This window comes from Tachysurus fulvidraco, chromosome 20 (genome assembly GCF_022655615.1).
Source record: "Tachysurus fulvidraco isolate hzauxx_2018 chromosome 20, HZAU_PFXX_2.0, whole genome shotgun sequence".
Lineage (NCBI taxonomy): Eukaryota > Metazoa > Chordata > Actinopteri > Siluriformes > Bagridae > Tachysurus > Tachysurus fulvidraco.
In genome coordinates this window covers 9,048,341-9,068,726 of record NC_062537.1, presented here as the reverse complement: position 1 = coordinate 9,068,726, position 20,386 = coordinate 9,048,341, and the positions used below count along the sequence as shown (strand labels likewise).

The window sequence follows — 20,386 nt, the reverse complement described above, 5'->3', positions numbered from 1 at the left end:
GTAGCTTTGAAGCACACTAAGGAGTAGTAGGTTTTCTCATAAATGTATTTATGCTTTCAAAAAAATACACTACCACACATGAACGTTGTTGATGAGATGCACAGCACTCATCTCATCTCACACATAGGATGAAATGTCAGTGAGACTGACACATGACATCTGGGAGCTCTTCCACAGAAAACTTCACAGTATGTAACACACAACCTAATGTGGTGTGATATCACTCCAAAGTGGATTATTTTATATGATCACATGGTCTGGAGTGTGTTATTATGTTTATACCATAGCATTTTACTGAAAATTTGCTTCCCTGAGAAACATTGCAAAGCCCTGTGACTGGTAAACTGATTATCAAGAATCCTATTATAAATGTTAAATTCATGTCTCCTGTCAGAAAAACATCAACGCATCAACAATCATGAACAACACTTTTTAAAAAGAATTTATGTCACCATCTGGAGTGTGTTGTTCCACTTATTTCACAGCTATTTCCCAATGATTATATTTATAGTTAGATATTATGTTGTGGAATGTCCAAGAGACAAGTTACTTCCTGTTATCACATACATTACCATTCCTGTCCATCATTACTTCATTATACCAAGAAACTCAACTGTCTCGAAATCTGTCTTCCTTCGCACATCCGAGACCACTTCTCACACTCACATTTGTGTCTCATTCACAAACAGAACTACTGTCCATGCTTTTACACGGAAACATAGCACCACTCTAGGGTACTTCAACAATTATGATTTAACAAGATTTTTAATCCATTTTTTTATTAGTCTTAAATTTTTGTGAGGGATCAATTCCAAATTCAAATTCAAATGGAATAGACTTTCTGATATTGTTCGAGGCTCAGACACACTTTCCCAGTTAAAATGTAGATTAACAACCTATCTCTTTAGTCAGGCATACACATAATACATCCCATAATCTTGTGCTCTAGTACATCTGGTCAAATGCACATTATCGTCTAGTGCTTGCTAATATTATGAACAGCAGCTAGACTCATTCCAGAAATTAGACCAATTGTATTCTGTGTCATGAAGATTTTGGACCTTCACTGAGATGAGGCCAACAATGTGAGAATCCTGAGACATCTACTGTACAGAGATGTACCAGCTTCAGTCAGACTCTGTTTCATGAAGTATTCGAACATACTAAGAGGAGATGCCAACTCCATGTGGTCTTTAACGACAACAACCTCCTCTTCAACACAACATTTATCAGACCATATATTGAATTAGAGTATATTTATAATCGCACTTCCAGTGTCACCCAAATGAGGATGAGGTTCCCCTTTTTAGTCTGGTTCCTCTCAAGGTTTCTTCCTTTACCATCTAAGGGGTTTTTTCCCTTTCCAGTAACCACAGTCACCTCAGACTTGCTCAATGGGGATAAATACAAACCCATTTAAATATATCTTAATATTAACCCTTTGTTTTATGTTTCTGTTGTGTAAAGCTGCTTTGAGACAAAGTCCATTGTTAAAATTTAATTTGAATAATTACCTGTCAGGAATTTGTTCATATGTCATCATCTCTCCTTCTCCTGCTGAATTTGACCTATTTGTTATTTGACTTATAAAACCACAGGATGCCATTATTTTTAGGTGTGAAGCAGTTTTATTTGAACTCATTTTTAAGACTCGATTTTAAATTTCGACTTAAACACACACAGTCCTGCTTATATGGAGAAGATTTACCTGTAATCACCTTTTTTTGTGTGTGTTAAAGACACATTCCTTTCCTTTCCTTTCCTTTCCTTTCCTAGTAACATATATACTGACCATGGCTTAATCCCAATTCATAGTTGTTATGAAGTCCATAGAGTGTAAGAGACGATATTTTGTACTTAATCTAGGGCACCTAAAGAGAGAGAATGGAGGCATTGGGATTGAACCAGCGTGTTTTTAGTGGGCTGGACAATAACACTGTTGGCTTTGGTCACATGATGGAAACACAAGCGCCTCCTTGTTTGCTACGAGTCTGAGTTTTATTAAAAGCTACGTGTATTGTTGACAAATCGAAACGTCTGAAGTTTTACTCAGGTGACATGATAGGTGAGTGTTAACTTTTCTCACGGACGAATGTTTATCATATGAGCTCTTAATAAAGAAGGAGAAATACGTGACAACAGCTCGTTCTGCTTAAACATATGCTGTCAAACTTTATCAGACAGGATGTTTACTCGCTAGTGAAATGAGATGAACGTGTGTTAAAACGTGTTTTTTAATAGAACGTGTCAGGATTTCGGAGTCACAATCAACACCGCTGGGTTTAAATGAAACGAAATGAAACACGTTTGACATTTACTCTCTCCTTACATTGTTCTGGGTGACTTTCTTCGGGTTTTTGCCTTAAATGTGGTGAGAGCTGAACTTCTCCAGGGCATTTAGGGAAGTAGGGTTGTGTGTACGGTGACGTGCGGTGTTGTAAAGTTTCTTCGGAAAGTGACTGGAATGTGTGAAGGGAGAGGCGGAGAAAATGTGCTGGCTCATGCTTTATCAGCAGCGACGTGAGTCAGCACAAGTGACTCGCCTGACTCTACCTCTGTCTTTAGTTTAACTCTGATAAACACTAAAGGCTGATAAGGACACGAATCTGCCAGCAGTTCCGTAGCATGTAGAATTAGGGTGCATTTTTAAAACATTAAGCATGTAAGAGTTGGTAGCCTAGTGGTTAAGATGATGGGTTAGTGATCGGGAGGTTATTAGTTCGAATCCCAGCTTTATCAAGCTGCCACTGCTTGTCCCCTACGTGCGGCTCTTAACGCTCAGTTTTTTATATATATATATATATATATATAAATAAGTAAAGCTTGTAAGTAAGTAAGTCACTCTGTATAAGGACTTACTTATAAGTAAGTCACTCTGTATAAGGACTTACTTATAAGGGGCAGTGGTGGCTCAAGTGGTTAAGGCAGTGGATCGGGGTTCAAGCCCCAGCATTGCCAAGCTGCCACTGTTGGGCCCTTGAGCAAGGCACTCAACCCTCCCTGCTCCAAGGGTGCTATATCATAGCTGCCCCTGCGCTTTGACCCCGACCTCCACAGTTGGGCTATGTGTAGAAAAGAATTCCACTGTGCTGTAATGTATATGTGGCGATAATAATGACTTTTATGCCCCCCGTTCTTCAATAAGGGTGTCTGCTAATGCCATAAATTTTACATAATAAATGTAAAAAATATAAATAATAAACAGGAATAGGTAAGCCCCTGTTTCTTTCATAAAGGTATTAGTTCCTGCTTTCACAGTGTTAATGTCTAAGGAACATAGTCACTTCTTGCAGGATTATTTTCTTTTCTTGCATGCGCATGCACCTACACCTGTAGTCCAATCAGCTCACATTGTTTATTCATTTATTTATTTACAAACAAAGATGTGATGATCGCGGTGACTACTGTAGCATAATTAACTGCTTACTGAAGTTGAATGAGTTTGAGAATGTGCAGGTCACACAAATTTGTATGTAAAAAGTTTTCTGAAGCTTAGTAAATTCAAACAAGCTTTGCTTTGACTGCGGTTTATTAAACTAAGAAATATGCTGTTATTAAATAATAAGCTCTTAAAGCTATAATTTAAATCTGTAGGTGACATGGAATGAAATGCTCTAATAATAAATAAACACACATTTATTGTTATACAGAATTTTATTAATGTTATTAAAATAAACCTGTCATTATTAAGGGGTCCTTGCAGTTTGTCTGTGAAATAATATGTTTTGTATTGGAAAAGACAGGGTGTCTTTCTTGGTACAGAGCTTAGTTCTGTGATTACAGACTATTTGTCATGACTTGGCATGTGTCAAAGTCCATCTGTTGGAAATCCAGCCAGAGATAATAGGCAGCCATAAATATCTATTGGCCTTGGTTAGGACTGAGCATCACATTCAACATGTTATTTTATTCATGTGCAGACATTTCCTCTTTCACTATGATGTAGATGTAATTTAGCATGACAATGTCGAGCTGCAAGACTTCAGAGTTCACGTTCCAGTCATCGGTGCACAGTACCCATGTACTACACTGTCTGGATGAGCAGAGGCAGAAGGACCTCCTGTGTGATGTGACATTGGTGGCAGAGAACCGAAGTTTCAGGGCCCATCGCTCAGTTCTCGCCTCCTGCAGTGAATATTTTAGCACCCGCATGACCAACCACACAAGCCCGGGACTCATTATAAATTTGCCTGATGAAGTAAGTACACACTGTATATCTAATACCATGTAAAACTGACTGCTGTTTATTTTATTTTACATTTAGCTTTATACAACTCAATGCTAACCCTTTGAATATTTTTTCCTCAAAAAAAATGTCTTCAAAAAAGTAATTCTGATTCCAAATTTCTTGTATTATCCTAGGTAACAGCTGAAGGATTTGAACCCCTGCTACAGTTTGCATACACCTCAAAACTGCTCTTCACCAAAGAGAATGTGCTGGAGATCCATACCTGTGCCACTGTGCTGGGCTTCAAAAACTTGGACAAAGCCTGCTTTGACTTTATTTTGCCCAAGTTCTTTGACAGCAGCAAAGGTTCATCTAAGGTCCAGAGGAATCAGTGCTGCAAGACCAAATGCTGGGCAGCCAAAGATAAATCAAGCTTTAAAAATGATTGTGCTAATGATGCTGGTGATGCACCATCAGCAACTCAGCCTTTGAAAAAACAGGAGCCGAACATCTCAAATCTCAGTGAAAAGGCAGTGAGAACCTGTAGCCCATGTCAAGTAGAAACTGAGGCAGATACAGAAACAGAGACTGACTACTCCACACTTTGTCCAAAATATCGCAAGTTTCAGCTCGCTTGTGGGAAAGGCCTGTCTAACCAAGACACAGAACCAGAGAACACAGAGAATACCTGCTCTCTAAATTGCCTGCCTTGTTCCAGCTTTGAGAAATGTGAGTCTGCATATACTCTGTCTAGCAAAATTTCAGCAGGGATCACTGAGGAAGATGCAGCGCTTTTTTGCTGCCCTTTAGCAAAGCACTCACCAATTGAAACACCTCTGAATCTTTGCTCAGGCAAGACATCTCCACAGATGTGTCCAGTGACTGCATCCTGTAGCCTAGGAGGCTCTTTACCCCCTCCTCCTCCTCCTCCTCCTCCTCCTCCTGTATCTGCTGGGGAAGTGGTTAAAGGTTCCTCTGTGCGAGTCACTGGTGAAGTGTGCACAGTATCAGATTGTAAAACTGGAACTATTTGTCCAAATCCAAGAAAAGTGCAAAGGAGCAGTGTGGAGATGGAGGTGGCCAATCAGCTCAGTGCCTGGCCTGACTTTTGCAACTCCGGTGTCTCAGAGCCTTCTTCACATGGCCAAGGCATGACTGTGAAAAGCTCAGAGTTACAATGGCTTAAACAACTGGAGTGTCCCTTTCTCAGGGATTTGGGTGCAGTGGATGCTCAGGTACGACGCAGTGAAGTGACATCTCACTCAGCGGAGTGTTCCTACATTTCCTCCATTCATTCAGGAGAGGACTCTGATAGCTTTGACACTGAGGGGGACAGTGAGTCCTGTACTAGTGAGCAAGCAAGTCTGGTAAGTCTGGTAATATTTTTGCTTTCTGATACCTTAACATATTAGCACTCATATGAATGGCTGCACAGAAAGTTGTATTAAAATCGTGATCTTGATCAGTTCCTCAATGCAATTTGATTAAAACAGTGCAACATTTGCATTTGGATAACTATCAGCTAAAACAGAGCACAGTTTTTCATTAATTATTAATGACCATAAATGTTGTACCACATGACTTCATGCACAGACCAGAAGTGCTACAAGTCTATAGAAGAAAAAGGCAAGAATCAACCCCATTGGAAAGCTAAACTGTAAGTGAATTTTAAAATGACCCAAATGCCTGCATGTAGTCAGAAGGAACACTACAATATATACTAAATTCCTAATTACTTAACAAATGATGACTAAATGTTTGAAATGAACAACTGGCCCAAGCACCTAATGGTAACAAGTGCTGCCTCAAACAAAACATGCCAGTAACACTTTTTAAAAAAATCATCTTTAAGACTTCATAAAGTGGTTATACATTGCTGTCATTATGTAACCAGCTGTTAATATTACTGGTTTCGTTTTAACTTCATAGAACACAGTGTACTCGGTGCTCTTTAATACTTCTAAAATAATAGCAAAGATATCAGTATTTCAAAATACAGATGAGCTGTCATTAACAGACATGCACTTGAGATAAAGTTATGTAAGATCTTAAAGTACAATTTGTGAATTTCTTTTTAAAAAGATAAACTGATAATTTTAAAGAAGCAGATTGTAATACAGTCCTCTACTCTCTGTGAGGTCAATTGTGATTGTAATGTCTGACAAACAATAGGTAAGTTTGAGCATTTCGACTATTTATCATAGACATTTGAATGTATACATTTCTCACTTTTTTTTTAACTACATACCTACATTAGTGCCCTGGAGTTACTGAATAATTTATAACCAGAATATTAAGGGGCTACGGATAAAAGGGGAATAGCTGTAATATGACTCGGAATGCAACTCATTTCCAGGCCAGAGAACTGTACATTTAATACAATTATACATTTATAGGAGAATTATTATATTTACCCACTCCGACCTTTCCTCATTTTTAGTGTTGCAACCTGGAACTGAAATCGACTAAACTTTTTTTCTACCGATTGTTTTAAACAATATGTCCAGTATTTAAAGATGCAGAACATTTTTATTGTTGACAATATGTTTTTACTTTTATGATACGAATAAAGAACGTAATATGGTAATTACATTTACAGTTGGTTGTATTGGAAAAATTATATCTATACTTAATTTTTTTTATTCCTGAAATGCAAAACATGGTACTATTTCTAACTTGCTTTAGTGTGTGATTAGTGTCCTCAAGGTGAAAAGCAGTTTTTCATTGTTAGCTTTAATGAAAGTTTCACAGAATCACAGATGTTCCGTTTTCTATGATATTTTTTAATGGATTTATTGGTGATCTGTTGACTGTTCAAATTTGGGAAACATTTTATAATCAAAATCTGATTCATTCTTTATCAGACTTGACTCTGTGTTCTATTAGAAACAGGTCTATTTAATTCAATTCAATTCAAGTTTATTTGTATAGCGCTTTTTACAATAAACATTGTCTCAAAGCAGCTTTACAGAACATAAACATAGAGCAGAAGGTAAACATAATTAATGATAAAGGAAAACATTCCTTTACAACATATTTACATTCTAATATTCTGACACTTGACACTTCTATCTATATGCATATGCAAATTTTATGGGATATATTTTGTGTAGAATTGTTACGTAAATTCCTAATACAGTTTATTTCATTTCAGAGGGGTATGCAAAGAATAAACAGAAGAAACTATTCAGGTCCATGGGATGATGTTTTGCAAATCACAATATAAATGGTGTATGCCTCAGCTGACTTTTATAAAGGAAGTGTAGCTTTAAGTTATTGCCCCTAAACTGTTTATAAAACCTGAGAAGTTTAAGTTTATTGGGTAGATTTCTCTTTTTTCCCATATTTTATTCTATAGAAGTCAAACATCCAATTGTGCAACAACTGCACTTGTGTAGTAACTATGCTTGCTGGGCAGTTATAGAGGGAGTATAAACTGTTGGCAGTGTTGGTGACATGCTTGTTGATTGGTGACCCTTAACCAACTTTTTGGAACAGGCGAAGGTCCACAGATCAGATAGCCTCACATTGGGTAGACACAGGTACACAGCATTAATCTGAACACACCAGAACTGTATTGTAGCACTGCCACATATTGTTGCATATTATACTTGCATGTGTGTATAAATAAATAGTGATTGGCTCATTTTACTTGATTTTGTCTGAACACTCCCAATGCCCAAGTGATCTGTCTAGTGTTTGCATTATCGCAAAAATCAGTGGGGTCACCAGGTCATGCCACATGACATGCTGATGAGGCTGCTTGTGAACATAAAGACAGAGACATTGTAAAAGAGCATGTTCAGCTGTTTATGTCAAAATGCTTGGAGGATTAGCGTCATGCTTAACTGAGCTTGTTACCACTGAAGATACCACTGAAGATTAGAAATCTGGAAATATTTTGCCCTTTTACTTTTTGGTTCATATACAGATTTGTTAGTGGAATTATTCAACCCAACCTGTAAGTTACCATTTACAATAGGAATGATATTCTGGTGAGGACGATTCCTCAATACTGTAATTCTTGTACATGTTTTACCAGAGTGGACTTTCCACAGCAAGAGAGACTCGAGGTGCACAGGTTTATTGTAAATATTTGGTGGCACCTCTTTTGTATAATGTACTACAGACTGTTGAACCTGTTTGTGATTGTGTTTATTCTTTTCTCTTCACCACACACAATTATACTCTGAACTAATTATAACCTACAAGCTTGGTGTTATCAGCACCAAAGGCCTATTCCAATTTCTAGTAATCCTTAATTAAAGGATTAATTCTTTGTTGAAAGCGAGTCGCTATAACTGGGAGCGTTAGTTTAAGAAGGTTAGCCAAACCAATTCATACAAACGTTCAAGACAACATGCTCACTACATGGTCACTACATGTGTACACTTGTGTTAGTTGCTTTGGTGCATGCTAATCTCTTCATTTACTTACGTTGGTTCGCTCACTATAATTGTACTACAGTGAGGTAGCTTAGACATCAAAATGAGCAACATGCCAGAAAAACTGCAAAGAATTCCCAGCTGAGGCTCTGTTGAAACAGTATCACAGAAAAAGACATGGTTTTGACAAGGAACTGTCAAGAGTTTCAAAGTAGTAATTAATTCTTAGTAAAAAGGGTGGTTGCACCCAACCTGCACTGAGTTGTTGGAAGGTAGAGAAAGCTAAATACATGAATGGAAGACTCTCAACTGCTTCCCTACCTGATGATTACTTAGTGAAGGTTTAGGACAAACTCAGGCTACAGATACAACAGCTGGGACAGAAACTGAGAGATTTCACACATGACTACCATGCTCTCTGCTTCAAGTGGAAGGCAGATAGATGGTAGAGGAATTAGTACTCTGCATTCTTAATAACATCAATCCCTGTTTTTGCAGCTGAATAAGAACAGTGAGGACAGTTTAACAGCTGGTAAGGTGGGCTTCAGGGTAGAAAAGGACTGTATGCCAGCAAAGGACTATTGGCAAAAAGCTGGTATGCAGAACTCAAAAGAGAAACTAGCAAGAAACTACCTGGAAGCAGAGGTCCTAGAGTCCCAGAAAATTGACCCACACCTCCAGCAAAAATTCAACATGGCAGATGGGAAAGTGCGTTACTCCAGAACAAAGAGGTCTATCACTAACCAACAAAGAGTTCTATCACCTAGATATTTATTAATATGAATGACAACAACCTGGCCTTTATGGTTATCTGTAAGTTAGACCTCACATCACAAAGACGGCAGCAATTCTTTATGTGGCTAACAATCGGTACAGGCTGCATTCAGGACAATAGTATGTTTACCATCTGTTCATTAATCACCAGCGGATGCTAGATCCCCCAAACACAAACAACATAAGCTAGGTTCAGCTGTAACCTTGTATTATCACCAAAATCCCTGCATCTAGGAATGTTCTGAAATCGGAGACCTGGTCTGGTAATCTAATAATTACCAGGAGTTGAGGAAGCTAATGAAGGTCTGGATTTTTATCAGCTCCTATGCCTTTGGGCAAACCAGTATAGTAATACACAGGATTTCCACCCAGGATGAGGTTTTGATTAAAAGCAGAGCATACAGATTATCAGCCTTCGAAAAATCCATATTGAAGAAAATGTGACAACATGCTAGAATCCTCATTGCCATCCTCATAAAACAGACTGCTCTTACTGGTTTTGTATAGAGTACAGATTGAGCAGCAATACTATTCCTGATACTCGTTCAATGTCCACACTACTTGACATCTTTGAACTTTTGGTAGGCACCTCAGGCTGGCTTTGAAGCACCTCGGGATGTCTTTAAAGCATATCAAGAACCTGCCATTCCAGGTTCACACAGATTCCAGTGAGGTTTGCCAAGCAAGGTTTGCCAGTTTAAAAAGGGAGAGAAAGTTTATGTCATATGCAGCAAAGGACATTTTAAGAGGGCCTGAGCTAAAATACTCTACCTCAGAGAAGGATAGTCTGGCAGTGTTTTGGGCAGTAGAAAAGTGGAGACATTTCTAAGAAGGAGTAGAGTTTGAGCCACTTGAGTGGACATTCTATTTCCCAAAGACCTTCTCTTATCTGAAAAGGTAGACAATGTGGCTGCAACAAATCCTCACATTTAAATTAAGCATGTTTCACACCTTTCATGCAAATTCCATATAAAAACCCTTACCCAATTAAAACTGAAAGTTTGTACTTATTAGTTTTTTCATTATGTTTATTATTACTTTCAATGCTGCACTATTTTTTTTTTTTAAGATCAAAATGTCTGTAAGTAAGGTCAACATAAGAACTCTAGCACCTTTGGTGCTTGGCACCGAATTTAAATGCAAATGCAAATTGACTGATTTTTCCAGCTTTTTGCACAGATGCAGCTGCCCTTTTCTGTGGAGGGAATTGTATCACTGAGTCGCAACGACTTCCAGCAGATGCTGAAGACACAGATGCTGACACGTGAGCAGCTTGAGTTTGTGCATGACGTGCGGCGTCGCAGCAAAAACCGCGTTGCTGCTCGTCGCTGCCGAAAGAGGAAACTTGATTGTATCCACAACTTAGAGTGTGAAATTGAAAGACTGGTGAGTGACTATAATGTGGTAATTCTTTCCTTCTAAACAGAAGTTTAGTTAAATGATGTGGTTTCTATACCTGTGTAAAGAAGAAATTGATCAAATGTTACTAAACTGAATTCTGTAGTAAAAGCTTGACCATTTATACCAGAGTTTAATAGTAGTTAAGTTCTTAGCCAGTCACCCAATTATCTATGTAGCAAATATCTAATAACATGAATAACAATAGTGTACAACTACAACTAGAGATGCAAGTTATTTTCAAATACTGGACACATAATTTACTGGCAGGAGAAAGAGAAACACTGATTTTAATTTGTTTAGGCAACATCAACATTCAGTTCTATGGTGAGTTTTGTTTTAATAATGAATTAAATAAGCGTAATTTACAGAGCTACGAAATTCCTTAGTGCAAACACTACCTTTCTCTCAGCTAATCTGATCTAAATGTACCATGCTAAGGGATATTTGCCTGAACATAAAATGGCACATCAAATAATTTAAGCAGCATAATTTATTAATTCATAAAGTGAGGAGTGACTGGATAACTTTATGAATCTACTTCGAATGCTCATTAAGGTCATACAGTCAATAGTAAATTCTTATTCTTTAGCTAGTGTTCGCTACATTCGTGTATGTTAATGCTCTTTATTTACTCATGTCGGATTGCTAGTTATAACTGCAGTACAATAAAGTAGCTTAAACTCCCAGCTGAGGCTCTTAGTACCAGAAAAAGCCACAGCTTTAGTTCAGAACTGTCGAGAGCTTCAGGTGTGTGTTTGCAAAGTAGGTGCACATTCATGAAGCCACTTCCATGTCTAAAATTGCCAATGACCTTATCAACCACACCATTTTATTCATTCTTTTATTTAGGTACTTCCTATAAAACATTTATCATATGGAAAAAAATTCTGGGGGAGACATCAAGGTTAACTGAATTGAAATTGTAAAATATAAATCTGGCTAGTTCTCCATTCCGAATGGGCAGAGTTAAAAATTGAGACTTTTTTTTTTTAAGTCTCAGAGACTTTTTGGCCTCAGCTTTTACTGTTACTATTAGTCTTATTACTATGCCACCCATATTGGTTGGAATACCTTGCTGTCATTGCCTGATATAAGGCAATGGCCTGATTGCCAAGAACTTTAAGGTCTGTTATTTTCACTCACCTTTCATTGTAGACTTGTTTTATCTAGACAACTTTATTGCTGTTGTGTACTCCTTAGTAATGAACCTCTCATGAGCTTTATATTTTTCATGTTTATCAGGTTACTTCATGCTGTAGTTTCTGCTCTTAATCATTTTATAGTGCACATTAGTCTACTGTTAAAGGAAGAATTTGAATTAATTAGTTAGAAGAAGTGGGAAAAAGTGGTATTTGAATAATTGTACTTTGTTCATATACTTAAGTACAATTTTGGAGGAACTGAAATGGAATATTTTTCAATCAACAAGCCAGAGCCCTAACCACTTGAGCTACCTCCTTAAACATCTCAAACAAAACGAAAGTGATCAAGGATTAGAAAGACTGAATGATGTTTTCAGGCAATAGTCACTTACAGCAGTTTCAGGTAGGTCATTGGCTTATACATGAGCTTTACAGTTTGATTTCATTAATTTAAAACTTTTACTTTTTACTTTTATTGAATACATTTTTTTCTTTATTTGTTCAGTTTTGACTGAGTATACTTCCTGGAATTTTATAAAAATACATTAGAACATACCACACAAACACTCTTATACTCCTGCTGGTTAACCTTCAGTCCCATGTTACATCACATGGTTTGGATTACATTGCGTGTAGCTAGGTAATGTCAGTAATATTTAATGATAAGGTGTCTGATGTTAGCCACAATATTACCTTTCTCCAACACTGTGCCAGATGACGCGGGCACGTAAGATGATTAGATGATTGTGGGCAGATGACAAACTGGTTGTGTGCTGGCAGGAGTATGATAGAAAAACTCTTTATGCACACACTTCTATCCTGCCTTAATCAGTATAACCTTTTCTTGATAGTTGAAAAATACAGAGTACTAAACTAACCATTGATTACACTTAACTGGTCAAATGTGTGTCTTAGAGTCTTCTCTTAGAGTCTTCTGTCCCTGAGGAGAATTTCCAGGGAATCCCTGGTTCTCCTTGAATTGGAGCAGCTTACAAGGGACAGTCTATTTTCCAAGAATTGGGATGGAAGAGCTTGTGAACATGTGTCCCAGAGCTGCTGCACATAGATGAACAGGTGGCCAACCTAGCTGAGAGTCAAGAGACCACATTAAACATGGCCTGGTTCTGTTGCTTGTACTCCAACTGATTTGGGCATTTCATTTGGACTAGGCTTTAAACTAGATCCAAGAATTTCACAGGTGCTTTAGCTGCAGCTGTAGTGCCAGAGGGCTACAGAAAGCTTAAAATAAGATTGTTGTTTCTCAGACAGTGGTTTAACCTGTTATCGCACACGAACGATCGGACGAAATTGTATACAAAACAAAAAGTGATACAGCTCCCACATACTTTAACACACAGGGGTGAGCCTGGTCTCATTGGAAAGAAGTGATTCTCTAGTTTCAGATACAAGTGTCAGATTGATTCTAGGCCTTACTGACACAAAGTTACAGAGGCTAGAATGGAAAATTTTGATTTTCGCCTGAGGTTTTTAATTTATCTTATTTCTCTGGAACATGTTAGGTAACATTTAACACCTGAGGGTCATAGCCACATGTCTTGGCTTTCACCAAAAAAAAAATCAAGTCAAAAGACCCAAAAATGGCTTCAATAACACTATTTTTCTACGGACATGTCCATCCGGTCATGTGTTTCTTGTTTACTTGTTTACTGTATAACTTTGAATTAAAAGACTGCATGCTCAGTTTAAATGGCCAAAAACCAGCACAGCCTCTCTCTCTACTATTCTGCTGTGTAAAGAGGCCTGTAACCTGACACCCTGAGCTGGGAGAGTGTGAAAAGTTCAAGGATTGCGCAATAAACCCATCGCGCACGATTTTCGCGCAGAAGCCAGCATTAGAGAGGCGGGTCGTGGCATACCGTTGGAATCGTCTCCTTATTGGCTAAAGAGCTGTATAGGTCCCGGCCAATTTCATTGCTATTGGAAGGAGTAATTGTCAGTCAAAGGCGGGTTCCCAAAAATGATGTCTGACCTCATTGGCTTCTCAGCCGTCTATCTCTGCAATACAAGCACCGATTGGCTTAAGTGAGGGCTTGTTTGATTCGTTGCGCCCTGGGCTATAAATATGACGTAAATTTAGAATTTTTGAATACCCCAATGAGAAGTTAGAGCCGAAACAAAGATGGTGGCGCACCACTGTTTCCAATTTTTCGGAATATTTGCGGCGCGAACAAAGCGTTTTGGATTAAAAGGCTTACAGATTTCAGTTCCTTGGACCTGTGTGGATTTTTGTGGAATATTTGTTTTGGAATATATTACCCCAGTGAAGAAAGGGATGCGTCTAAAGGTAAGGAAAAACTGGTCTAGCGCCACCTAGGTCAGTTTTCTCCCAAAAATTTTTTCTAAGAGTATGACGGCTATGAATCATATTATGCTTTGTGCGTGGGCTTAAAAAAATATTGAGAGTATAAACTTTACTAGAAACATAAGTTTTTTCGTGTTTTTAGAGGATTTAATGCTTAAAAGTTACAATGAAATTATGCAGCTTCAGCCCCTAGCGGTAGTGTTCCACCGGTGGAACGGTGTTCAATAACAATAACTGACCTCCTACAACCTGGTGTCCACATACGTGGACATCACGTTGCATCTAAAATGCAAGCCAAACCATGTCTTAGGAGGTTAAAGCATTGGTATTTGGCCCATCAGCCCATATAGAAGGACTGTTTATCTTAATCATGCACAGGCGTATAGTTACTCAGTCCTGCACATTTTCTGTGACTCCTCTCTTCTGTCACAGCTAGTTCTTAAACACACCTCCAAAAAGTGGCCTTTTGTCATGGTAGCCATGATAGCTATGTTATTACTAAACATTTGTTATCTAAGTATTTTAACTTAGATAACAAATGCTGCCATATCACTGTGTGGAAATGGGCCATTGTACAAGTCATGCTAAATGAAAAGCTTTGTCATCCAAGCTAACACTGTTTCAAAATAGTTAATACCTATATTTTGTGATAGTGTTTTGGCTTGCAATTAGGTATTGTAGTAAACAGATTTGGACTGGGCTCTAGTTTATTTTATATGACCTTGTAGAATGCTTTTCAGAATATTTACCAAAACAGCAGCAGATAGAGATTTGCACTGTGATCTCTTTCTTGATCAGATCTAGTGTTCTGTGAGTTATCCACTAGTATGCATGGGTTTGACACATGTTTGCCTTTTGTTGCACAGAGGAGTGAGAAAGAGAAGCTGACTGCTGAGAAGAGACAATTGGACCAACTGAGGCTGAAGACAAGGGAGAATTACTCAGTTTTGTATGACAGGCTGTGTGCTGAGGCCAAACTGCAGCCTGAACAGCTACAGGTGTTTGCCAAGTATACCTCTTTGGCAGAATGCCCTTTCTCTACACACCTCTCCACCAAAGCACAGCTTTACCATCACTCACGTGCTGAGCTCCAGCTCTTGGCATCCTGCCTTGGCAATGACACTGGTATCTATGAGCCTGGCACCTCCACCAGATCTGTCAACACTCACAGTCTTGCTGCTTCTAATCTCCGATCTACTGAACCTCCACACACAGGGAACAGCGAGACCATGTCCATCTCTACAGACCAAATCAGTAAACCTGAAACAGATAAATCATAAGGTGCTTCCTTTTCTATATTTGTAATTCAGGAACTATATTGTCTCCTAAATGAAGAAAACTATTATTGTTGACAATCAGCATGTTAGATTGCTTCAGTATGTTTGTCTTTATGGTGGAAGCCTTTAATGTATGTTTTCTTTCAAGGTCAGGTTTGTTTCTCAGTGTTTTTATGAACCATTTGAAACAAATGATGTTTTTATACTTCTAAGGTAGGTTCCTCTTAATTATACTCCCATGGAATTACAGTTTATTAATTATGGCAAAGGAACAAGGGCTACAGGTGGCCCAGGTAAAAATACATTTTAGGATTATTTTCTAATTTACTGTATTTTGTTTATACATTTTATTTCTCTCTTAAAATTGTATATACCTTCTTAAATATCTGGTAGTTTCATTAAGGTGTTAGCTTTTTCTTGCAAGAGGCAAGATTATTCATTTCTCTTTCAAGACAAGTCAGTAAATCATTTGCTCTTGAGCTTCACTATACACCGCATTGACTCCTTTTTACAAAATAATACAATTAATTTGATCAGAATTTTAAAATGGTTGCTGTACCGATATATTTTTACATTAATGTTCATTGTCAGCCACTACTTCACCAGCAGATGGCAGCACTTGACTAATAACATCATTGGTAAGATCCAGCAATAGTCAAAAGTTTTCAAGCAAAGCTCAAGCAAACCCTTTTATTTTTTATCCTGAAATGTTGTATATTTTTACCTCATTATAAACTGCACCTTCCCAGGTCCTAATATGTAAAGTTTGTATTTGGTTTTATATATATATATATATATATATATATATATATATATATATATATATATATATATATATATATATACATTCTTACATTCATTTTGCAAAGAAGTTCCTAGCTGATGTAATAAAGCTGTGCCATTCTGAACCAGAAATATATTTTTCTATCCAGGACCAATGCAGAATAAAATAATGTACATGTTGTGTTTTATTAGAAAACAGGAAATATATTTTTTCCAAGAGTTCAAAATGCATAAAAACTGGCAAGACTTTTGGTGGCATGTGTCACTGCTCATTCTTCCTTGGATTGAAATGTGAGATAAAATTCAACAGATGCTGTATCTAAGGCAGAATCAGAATCCTCAGTGTGTCCTGACAGATTGTTCCCGAACTGTCATTCACTTGACATTAGATGCAAAGAATAGGACAGATTCAGAGGCACATAATCCACAGTCCTGTTCATTCAAGATTAAAATATAGATTAAATATTCTGCTTGGGGCACTGATTAAGAGCAGATTAGAGGCAACACACTATTACAGATGTCTAAACCCAATCGCGGAATTAATCCAAACAGGCTACAAGTTAGGGAGGAAAAAAAAATCTTAAGCTGGTTTAACATAATGAAAAGCTTTCTTGGGTTGATGCCTGACTCCTATAAACAAATAACAATGTATAGAATATTGAGTCTTCATGCTTCAGAATCCTTTGAATTGCTACACAATGCTTTAAATCAGTGGTTCAATGAAAGTAAGACTTGTCCCATAAACTGGTAGCCTGTAGACATTTGCCTCAAATAAAACAAGCAAAGCTTAACAGAGGAAATGTGATACTCTTCGTTAAACACGTAGAAATACTTTTTGAACTTTTCAAATACATGAATCACTTTCCTTTTATACATCGACAAAAATGTCCTTTAATGTCTTTTTCTTTAAAACCTCCATAACCAGTTCAGTGTAATGCATCTCTCAGCCTTTTTAAAATGACAGCTATTAACATTGATCCCAGTTTTTGAATGCTTATTGCTTTAATTACTTTACCAGCCTCATTATTACACTGTCCACCTTTTGCCTGACCAAACTAATGGTATTTTGCTTCATATGTATGATGTCTCACTGATAAATCTGCATCAAGAATTCTCTGACTGTGATTGAAAGAGCTGCTAAACCCGATACTATCCTCCCACACTGCATTCATTTTGCAAGTATTTCTGCAAATATTTTGGGTGTTTTCATGCAGCCATGAAAGATGATTTGCTGTAGTGTATGTGCTTGCAGGTAGAAATATCTGAAGTTAAATATCAATGTGGGGATGTGGTAGCTCAGTGGTTAAGGTGTTGGGCTACTGATCAGAAGGTCACGGGTTCGAACCCCAGGTCCACAAGCTGCCACTGCTGGGCCCCTGAGCAAGGCCCTTAACCCTCAGTTGCTCAGTTGTAAGTCACTCTGGATAAGGGTGTCTGCTAAATGCCGTAAATGTAAATGTAATGTAATGTATCAAGTAGAAGCAGACCCATGAGGTCATACTTATCAAGGAGAGGTTTTTACATGGGGTATATTCACCAACCAGGACTAGTATTTCAGCATGGCAGGACCTGTATTATATTTTAATGGTATTTATAATGTTATCTAAAGTAAACTAATCTGTGAACTAATGAAACTCCACAGATTACTTCGGAAACATGATTGTTCTAGACATCCAGACATCTAGTTATCTTTACTGAATACTAAACAAAATATGTACAGATTAACTGGATGAAATATACTAAAGTAAAAGAACAAACAAACAATTAAAAATAAAATAACGCAAACAATCATAGACTTAGTATTTTCCACAGAAATGTAAAAGAGAAGTTGAGGTTTTTTCAGTCTTCATCCATCGAGTTTAAGTGAAACTGTTTCCCCTGAAGCCTCAGATTCCTGTTTTTGGCTGATAGGATGGAACCCACTGCGGTCTTCTGCTGTTGTAGACATTTGCCTCAAGGTTGGACATGTTGCATGTATTTGTGTGTTTCTTGATCTCTAGCTGTGTAAAACATGGCACCTTGACATACCTCTTAATTTTTGGTGAGTATTGGAATAGTCTTTAGACTAATTTAGAGTAACTTAATATTTAATTGCATATCTCTTGCTTGCATTAATGCAACCCACAGACATCACTAAACTGGTGCATTTTTCTTTTGTGATGTTTTTCCAGGTTGTACTGCATCTTCTTGTTTTGGGGTGTTTCTCTATTCTCCAGTTTTGTTAAGGCCTGGTCATTGATTTGTCCAATCTAAAACCTTTGACTTTTTTCCCTGATGAAGTCCTTTGTTGTGTTTTGGGTCATTGTCTTGCTGCATGATGTAGTTTCTCCCAATTAGTCTGTATGTATTTCTCCATGATTTGGCAGACAGAATATTTCTGTAGACCTCTGAATTTATTCTCATGCTACCACTATGAGTTACTGATACCACTGATGAGTGGTTTGATTCTTTGGGTATAGCATCTATAATTCTACTCTCAAGGTCATATTCAAATGTTTGATTGTGAGACCTTCACCCTTCCCAGTGGAGGCTATTGGTAACGTTATTGACTGGTGTGTTTGGGATTTTTCTTTGTCAGCTCTCTCAAAACTGCTGTAGTTTTACTTGTTTAAGCTGTTCAGTATTTGGTTGTTGTACATTGACTTCAAAATGGCTTGATTTTCTCCCATACACAGATTTCTAGTTTTCATGCTAAGCTTTCTTTTTAACAACAAATTCAGTCTTCCAAAACAAGCCTGGATTAGCATCGATCTGAGCCCACAATTGTATCTACATTAATAATTTTGCCTCAGCTGCCAAATATGATAATGTATTAATTCTAATTAATTAATATTTGCTTCTGTCTGCTGCTGTTTGCACTGGACCCAACATGATTGCATAATTTCCCTCATCAGTAAATAGGAAATATAATCTGTACTTGCCGTATTGTTGTAAAGCACATAGACAGAGGGTATATGGCCAAAAGAATCTGGGCAGCCCACCTAAATAAATGAGTTTAGGTGTTACAGCAAAACCTGTTTACAGGTGCATAGGATCAAGCACATAGCCATACGCACGTTGTTTCAGTGGGTTATAAAGAGCTATGTGACATTTTAGGTTAAAGATTAAAGCTCTAATGCTGCTTAGTGACAATGTCCCTCGTCAAAAACACGACATAAATAAAATTTCATAGAATGAATTACATGCTAAATAGATTTTATGCTTGTTCAGTAGAAATGTTTATCTTCAAGGAGGTAAAATACAGTAAACACACATACCTCAGATGCTTTATCATGGAACCACCATGGCTTTCTCACTAACGCAGAATCTAAGGGGATGATTGAGCTTTGCTGCCCGTGGTTTTGAGTCTGACAGCATTGACAAAGTTAAAGAAGTGCCTTTGGACAAAGAGTATATTTCAATTGTTAGAAGTTACAGCCATCTGGAGTGTTTAACTGAGAATATACCCCCAACTGGTTTAACAGATGGAAACTATAACAGGAGCTGCTAGACCAGGCCCTGCAATCTGTTCACACTACCTACAATGCTCTTTTTTCTGTATGTCTCTGCAGCATATGTGCATCTACATAGTATACAGCAATTGCTCTGCACATATCCAGAATTTGTTTGATCAGTTAGGCCAGGCCACTGGGTCTTTAGACTCCAATAAGAGGAAATATACGAGGAATATTATTATAAGAGGAAATATACTGAATTTTTGCACTGACAGAATTGCTACAGCATGATATAGCATGCAATATTTAATTTCATCCTTCAAAAATGAGTGAAGACTCCTTAAGCAGTTTATGGTGCATTCACCCAAGTCTCAGGGCTTTGATGCATATGGCTAGTTCTGAACCTCCTTGAGCATTTCTTATCTGCTTGTTTGAATGGCTTCCTTTAGCTTTTGAAGTTGATCTCATTAACTAAAGCTTATGGAGGAAATCTATGTTAAACCAATGCATGTGTGTCAACTTATGCAACCATGTACATAAATGTCTGTCTGCTAGAAATAAAGAATTACATACCAGAGGTTTCATTTAGATCATTCATGTCATAACTGTTTTCTTCTTATAGTGTGAAAATCTATTCCGTCTGAGACATAGGAGAACAAAATATGTGTGTGTTCTGAGTAAGAAAAAAAAACATAGCTG

The 20,386-nt window shown here is 37.6% G+C and overlaps 1 protein-coding gene and 1 long non-coding RNA gene across 7 annotated transcripts; both read left to right on the top strand.

The window, feature by feature from the left end:
• The first annotated feature begins 1,929 nt into the window (after positions 1 to 1,929).
• On the top strand, positions 1,930 to 20,280 carry bach1b (BTB and CNC homology 1, basic leucine zipper transcription factor 1 b). Of its 6 annotated transcripts, XM_047804517.1 has the most exons (7): positions 1,930 to 2,065; positions 3,947 to 4,198; positions 4,363 to 5,535; positions 10,495 to 10,713; positions 15,060 to 17,533; positions 17,730 to 18,294; positions 18,425 to 20,280. In XM_047804517.1, the coding sequence occupies exons 2-5, from the start codon at positions 3,959 to 3,961 to the stop codon at positions 15,471 to 15,473; spliced, it is 2,046 nt and encodes a 681-aa protein (XP_047660473.1). In that variant the 5' UTR covers positions 1,930 to 2,065; positions 3,947 to 3,958; the 3' UTR covers positions 15,474 to 17,533; positions 17,730 to 18,294; positions 18,425 to 20,280. The 6 variants fall into 6 exon arrangements, with proteins under 6 accessions (XP_047660473.1, XP_027027558.2, XP_027027556.2 ...); XM_027171757.2 differs by having other exon boundaries at positions 10,507 to 10,713; positions 17,730 to 20,280; XM_027171755.2 differs by having other exon boundaries at positions 17,730 to 20,280.
• On the top strand, positions 5,834 to 8,306 carry LOC125139710. Its single transcript, XR_007138767.1, has 2 exons — positions 5,834 to 6,340; positions 7,323 to 8,306. It is a non-coding gene; the product is annotated as an uncharacterized LOC125139710 (long non-coding RNA).
• Positions 20,281 to 20,386: the final 106 nt, after the last annotated feature.

Coding starts and splice junctions, on each gene's coding strand:
- bach1b (XM_047804517.1), top strand. CDS start 3,959: ATGACAATGTCGAGCTGCAAGACTTCAGAGTTCACGTTCCAGTCATCG. Junction 4,199..4,362: donor TTATAAATTTGCCTGATGAA/GTAAGTACACAC, acceptor GTATTATCCTAG/GTAACAGCTGAAGGATTTGA. Junction 5,536..10,494: donor CTAGTGAGCAAGCAAGTCTG/GTAAGTCTGGTA, acceptor TGATTTTTCCAG/CTTTTTGCACAGATGCAGCT.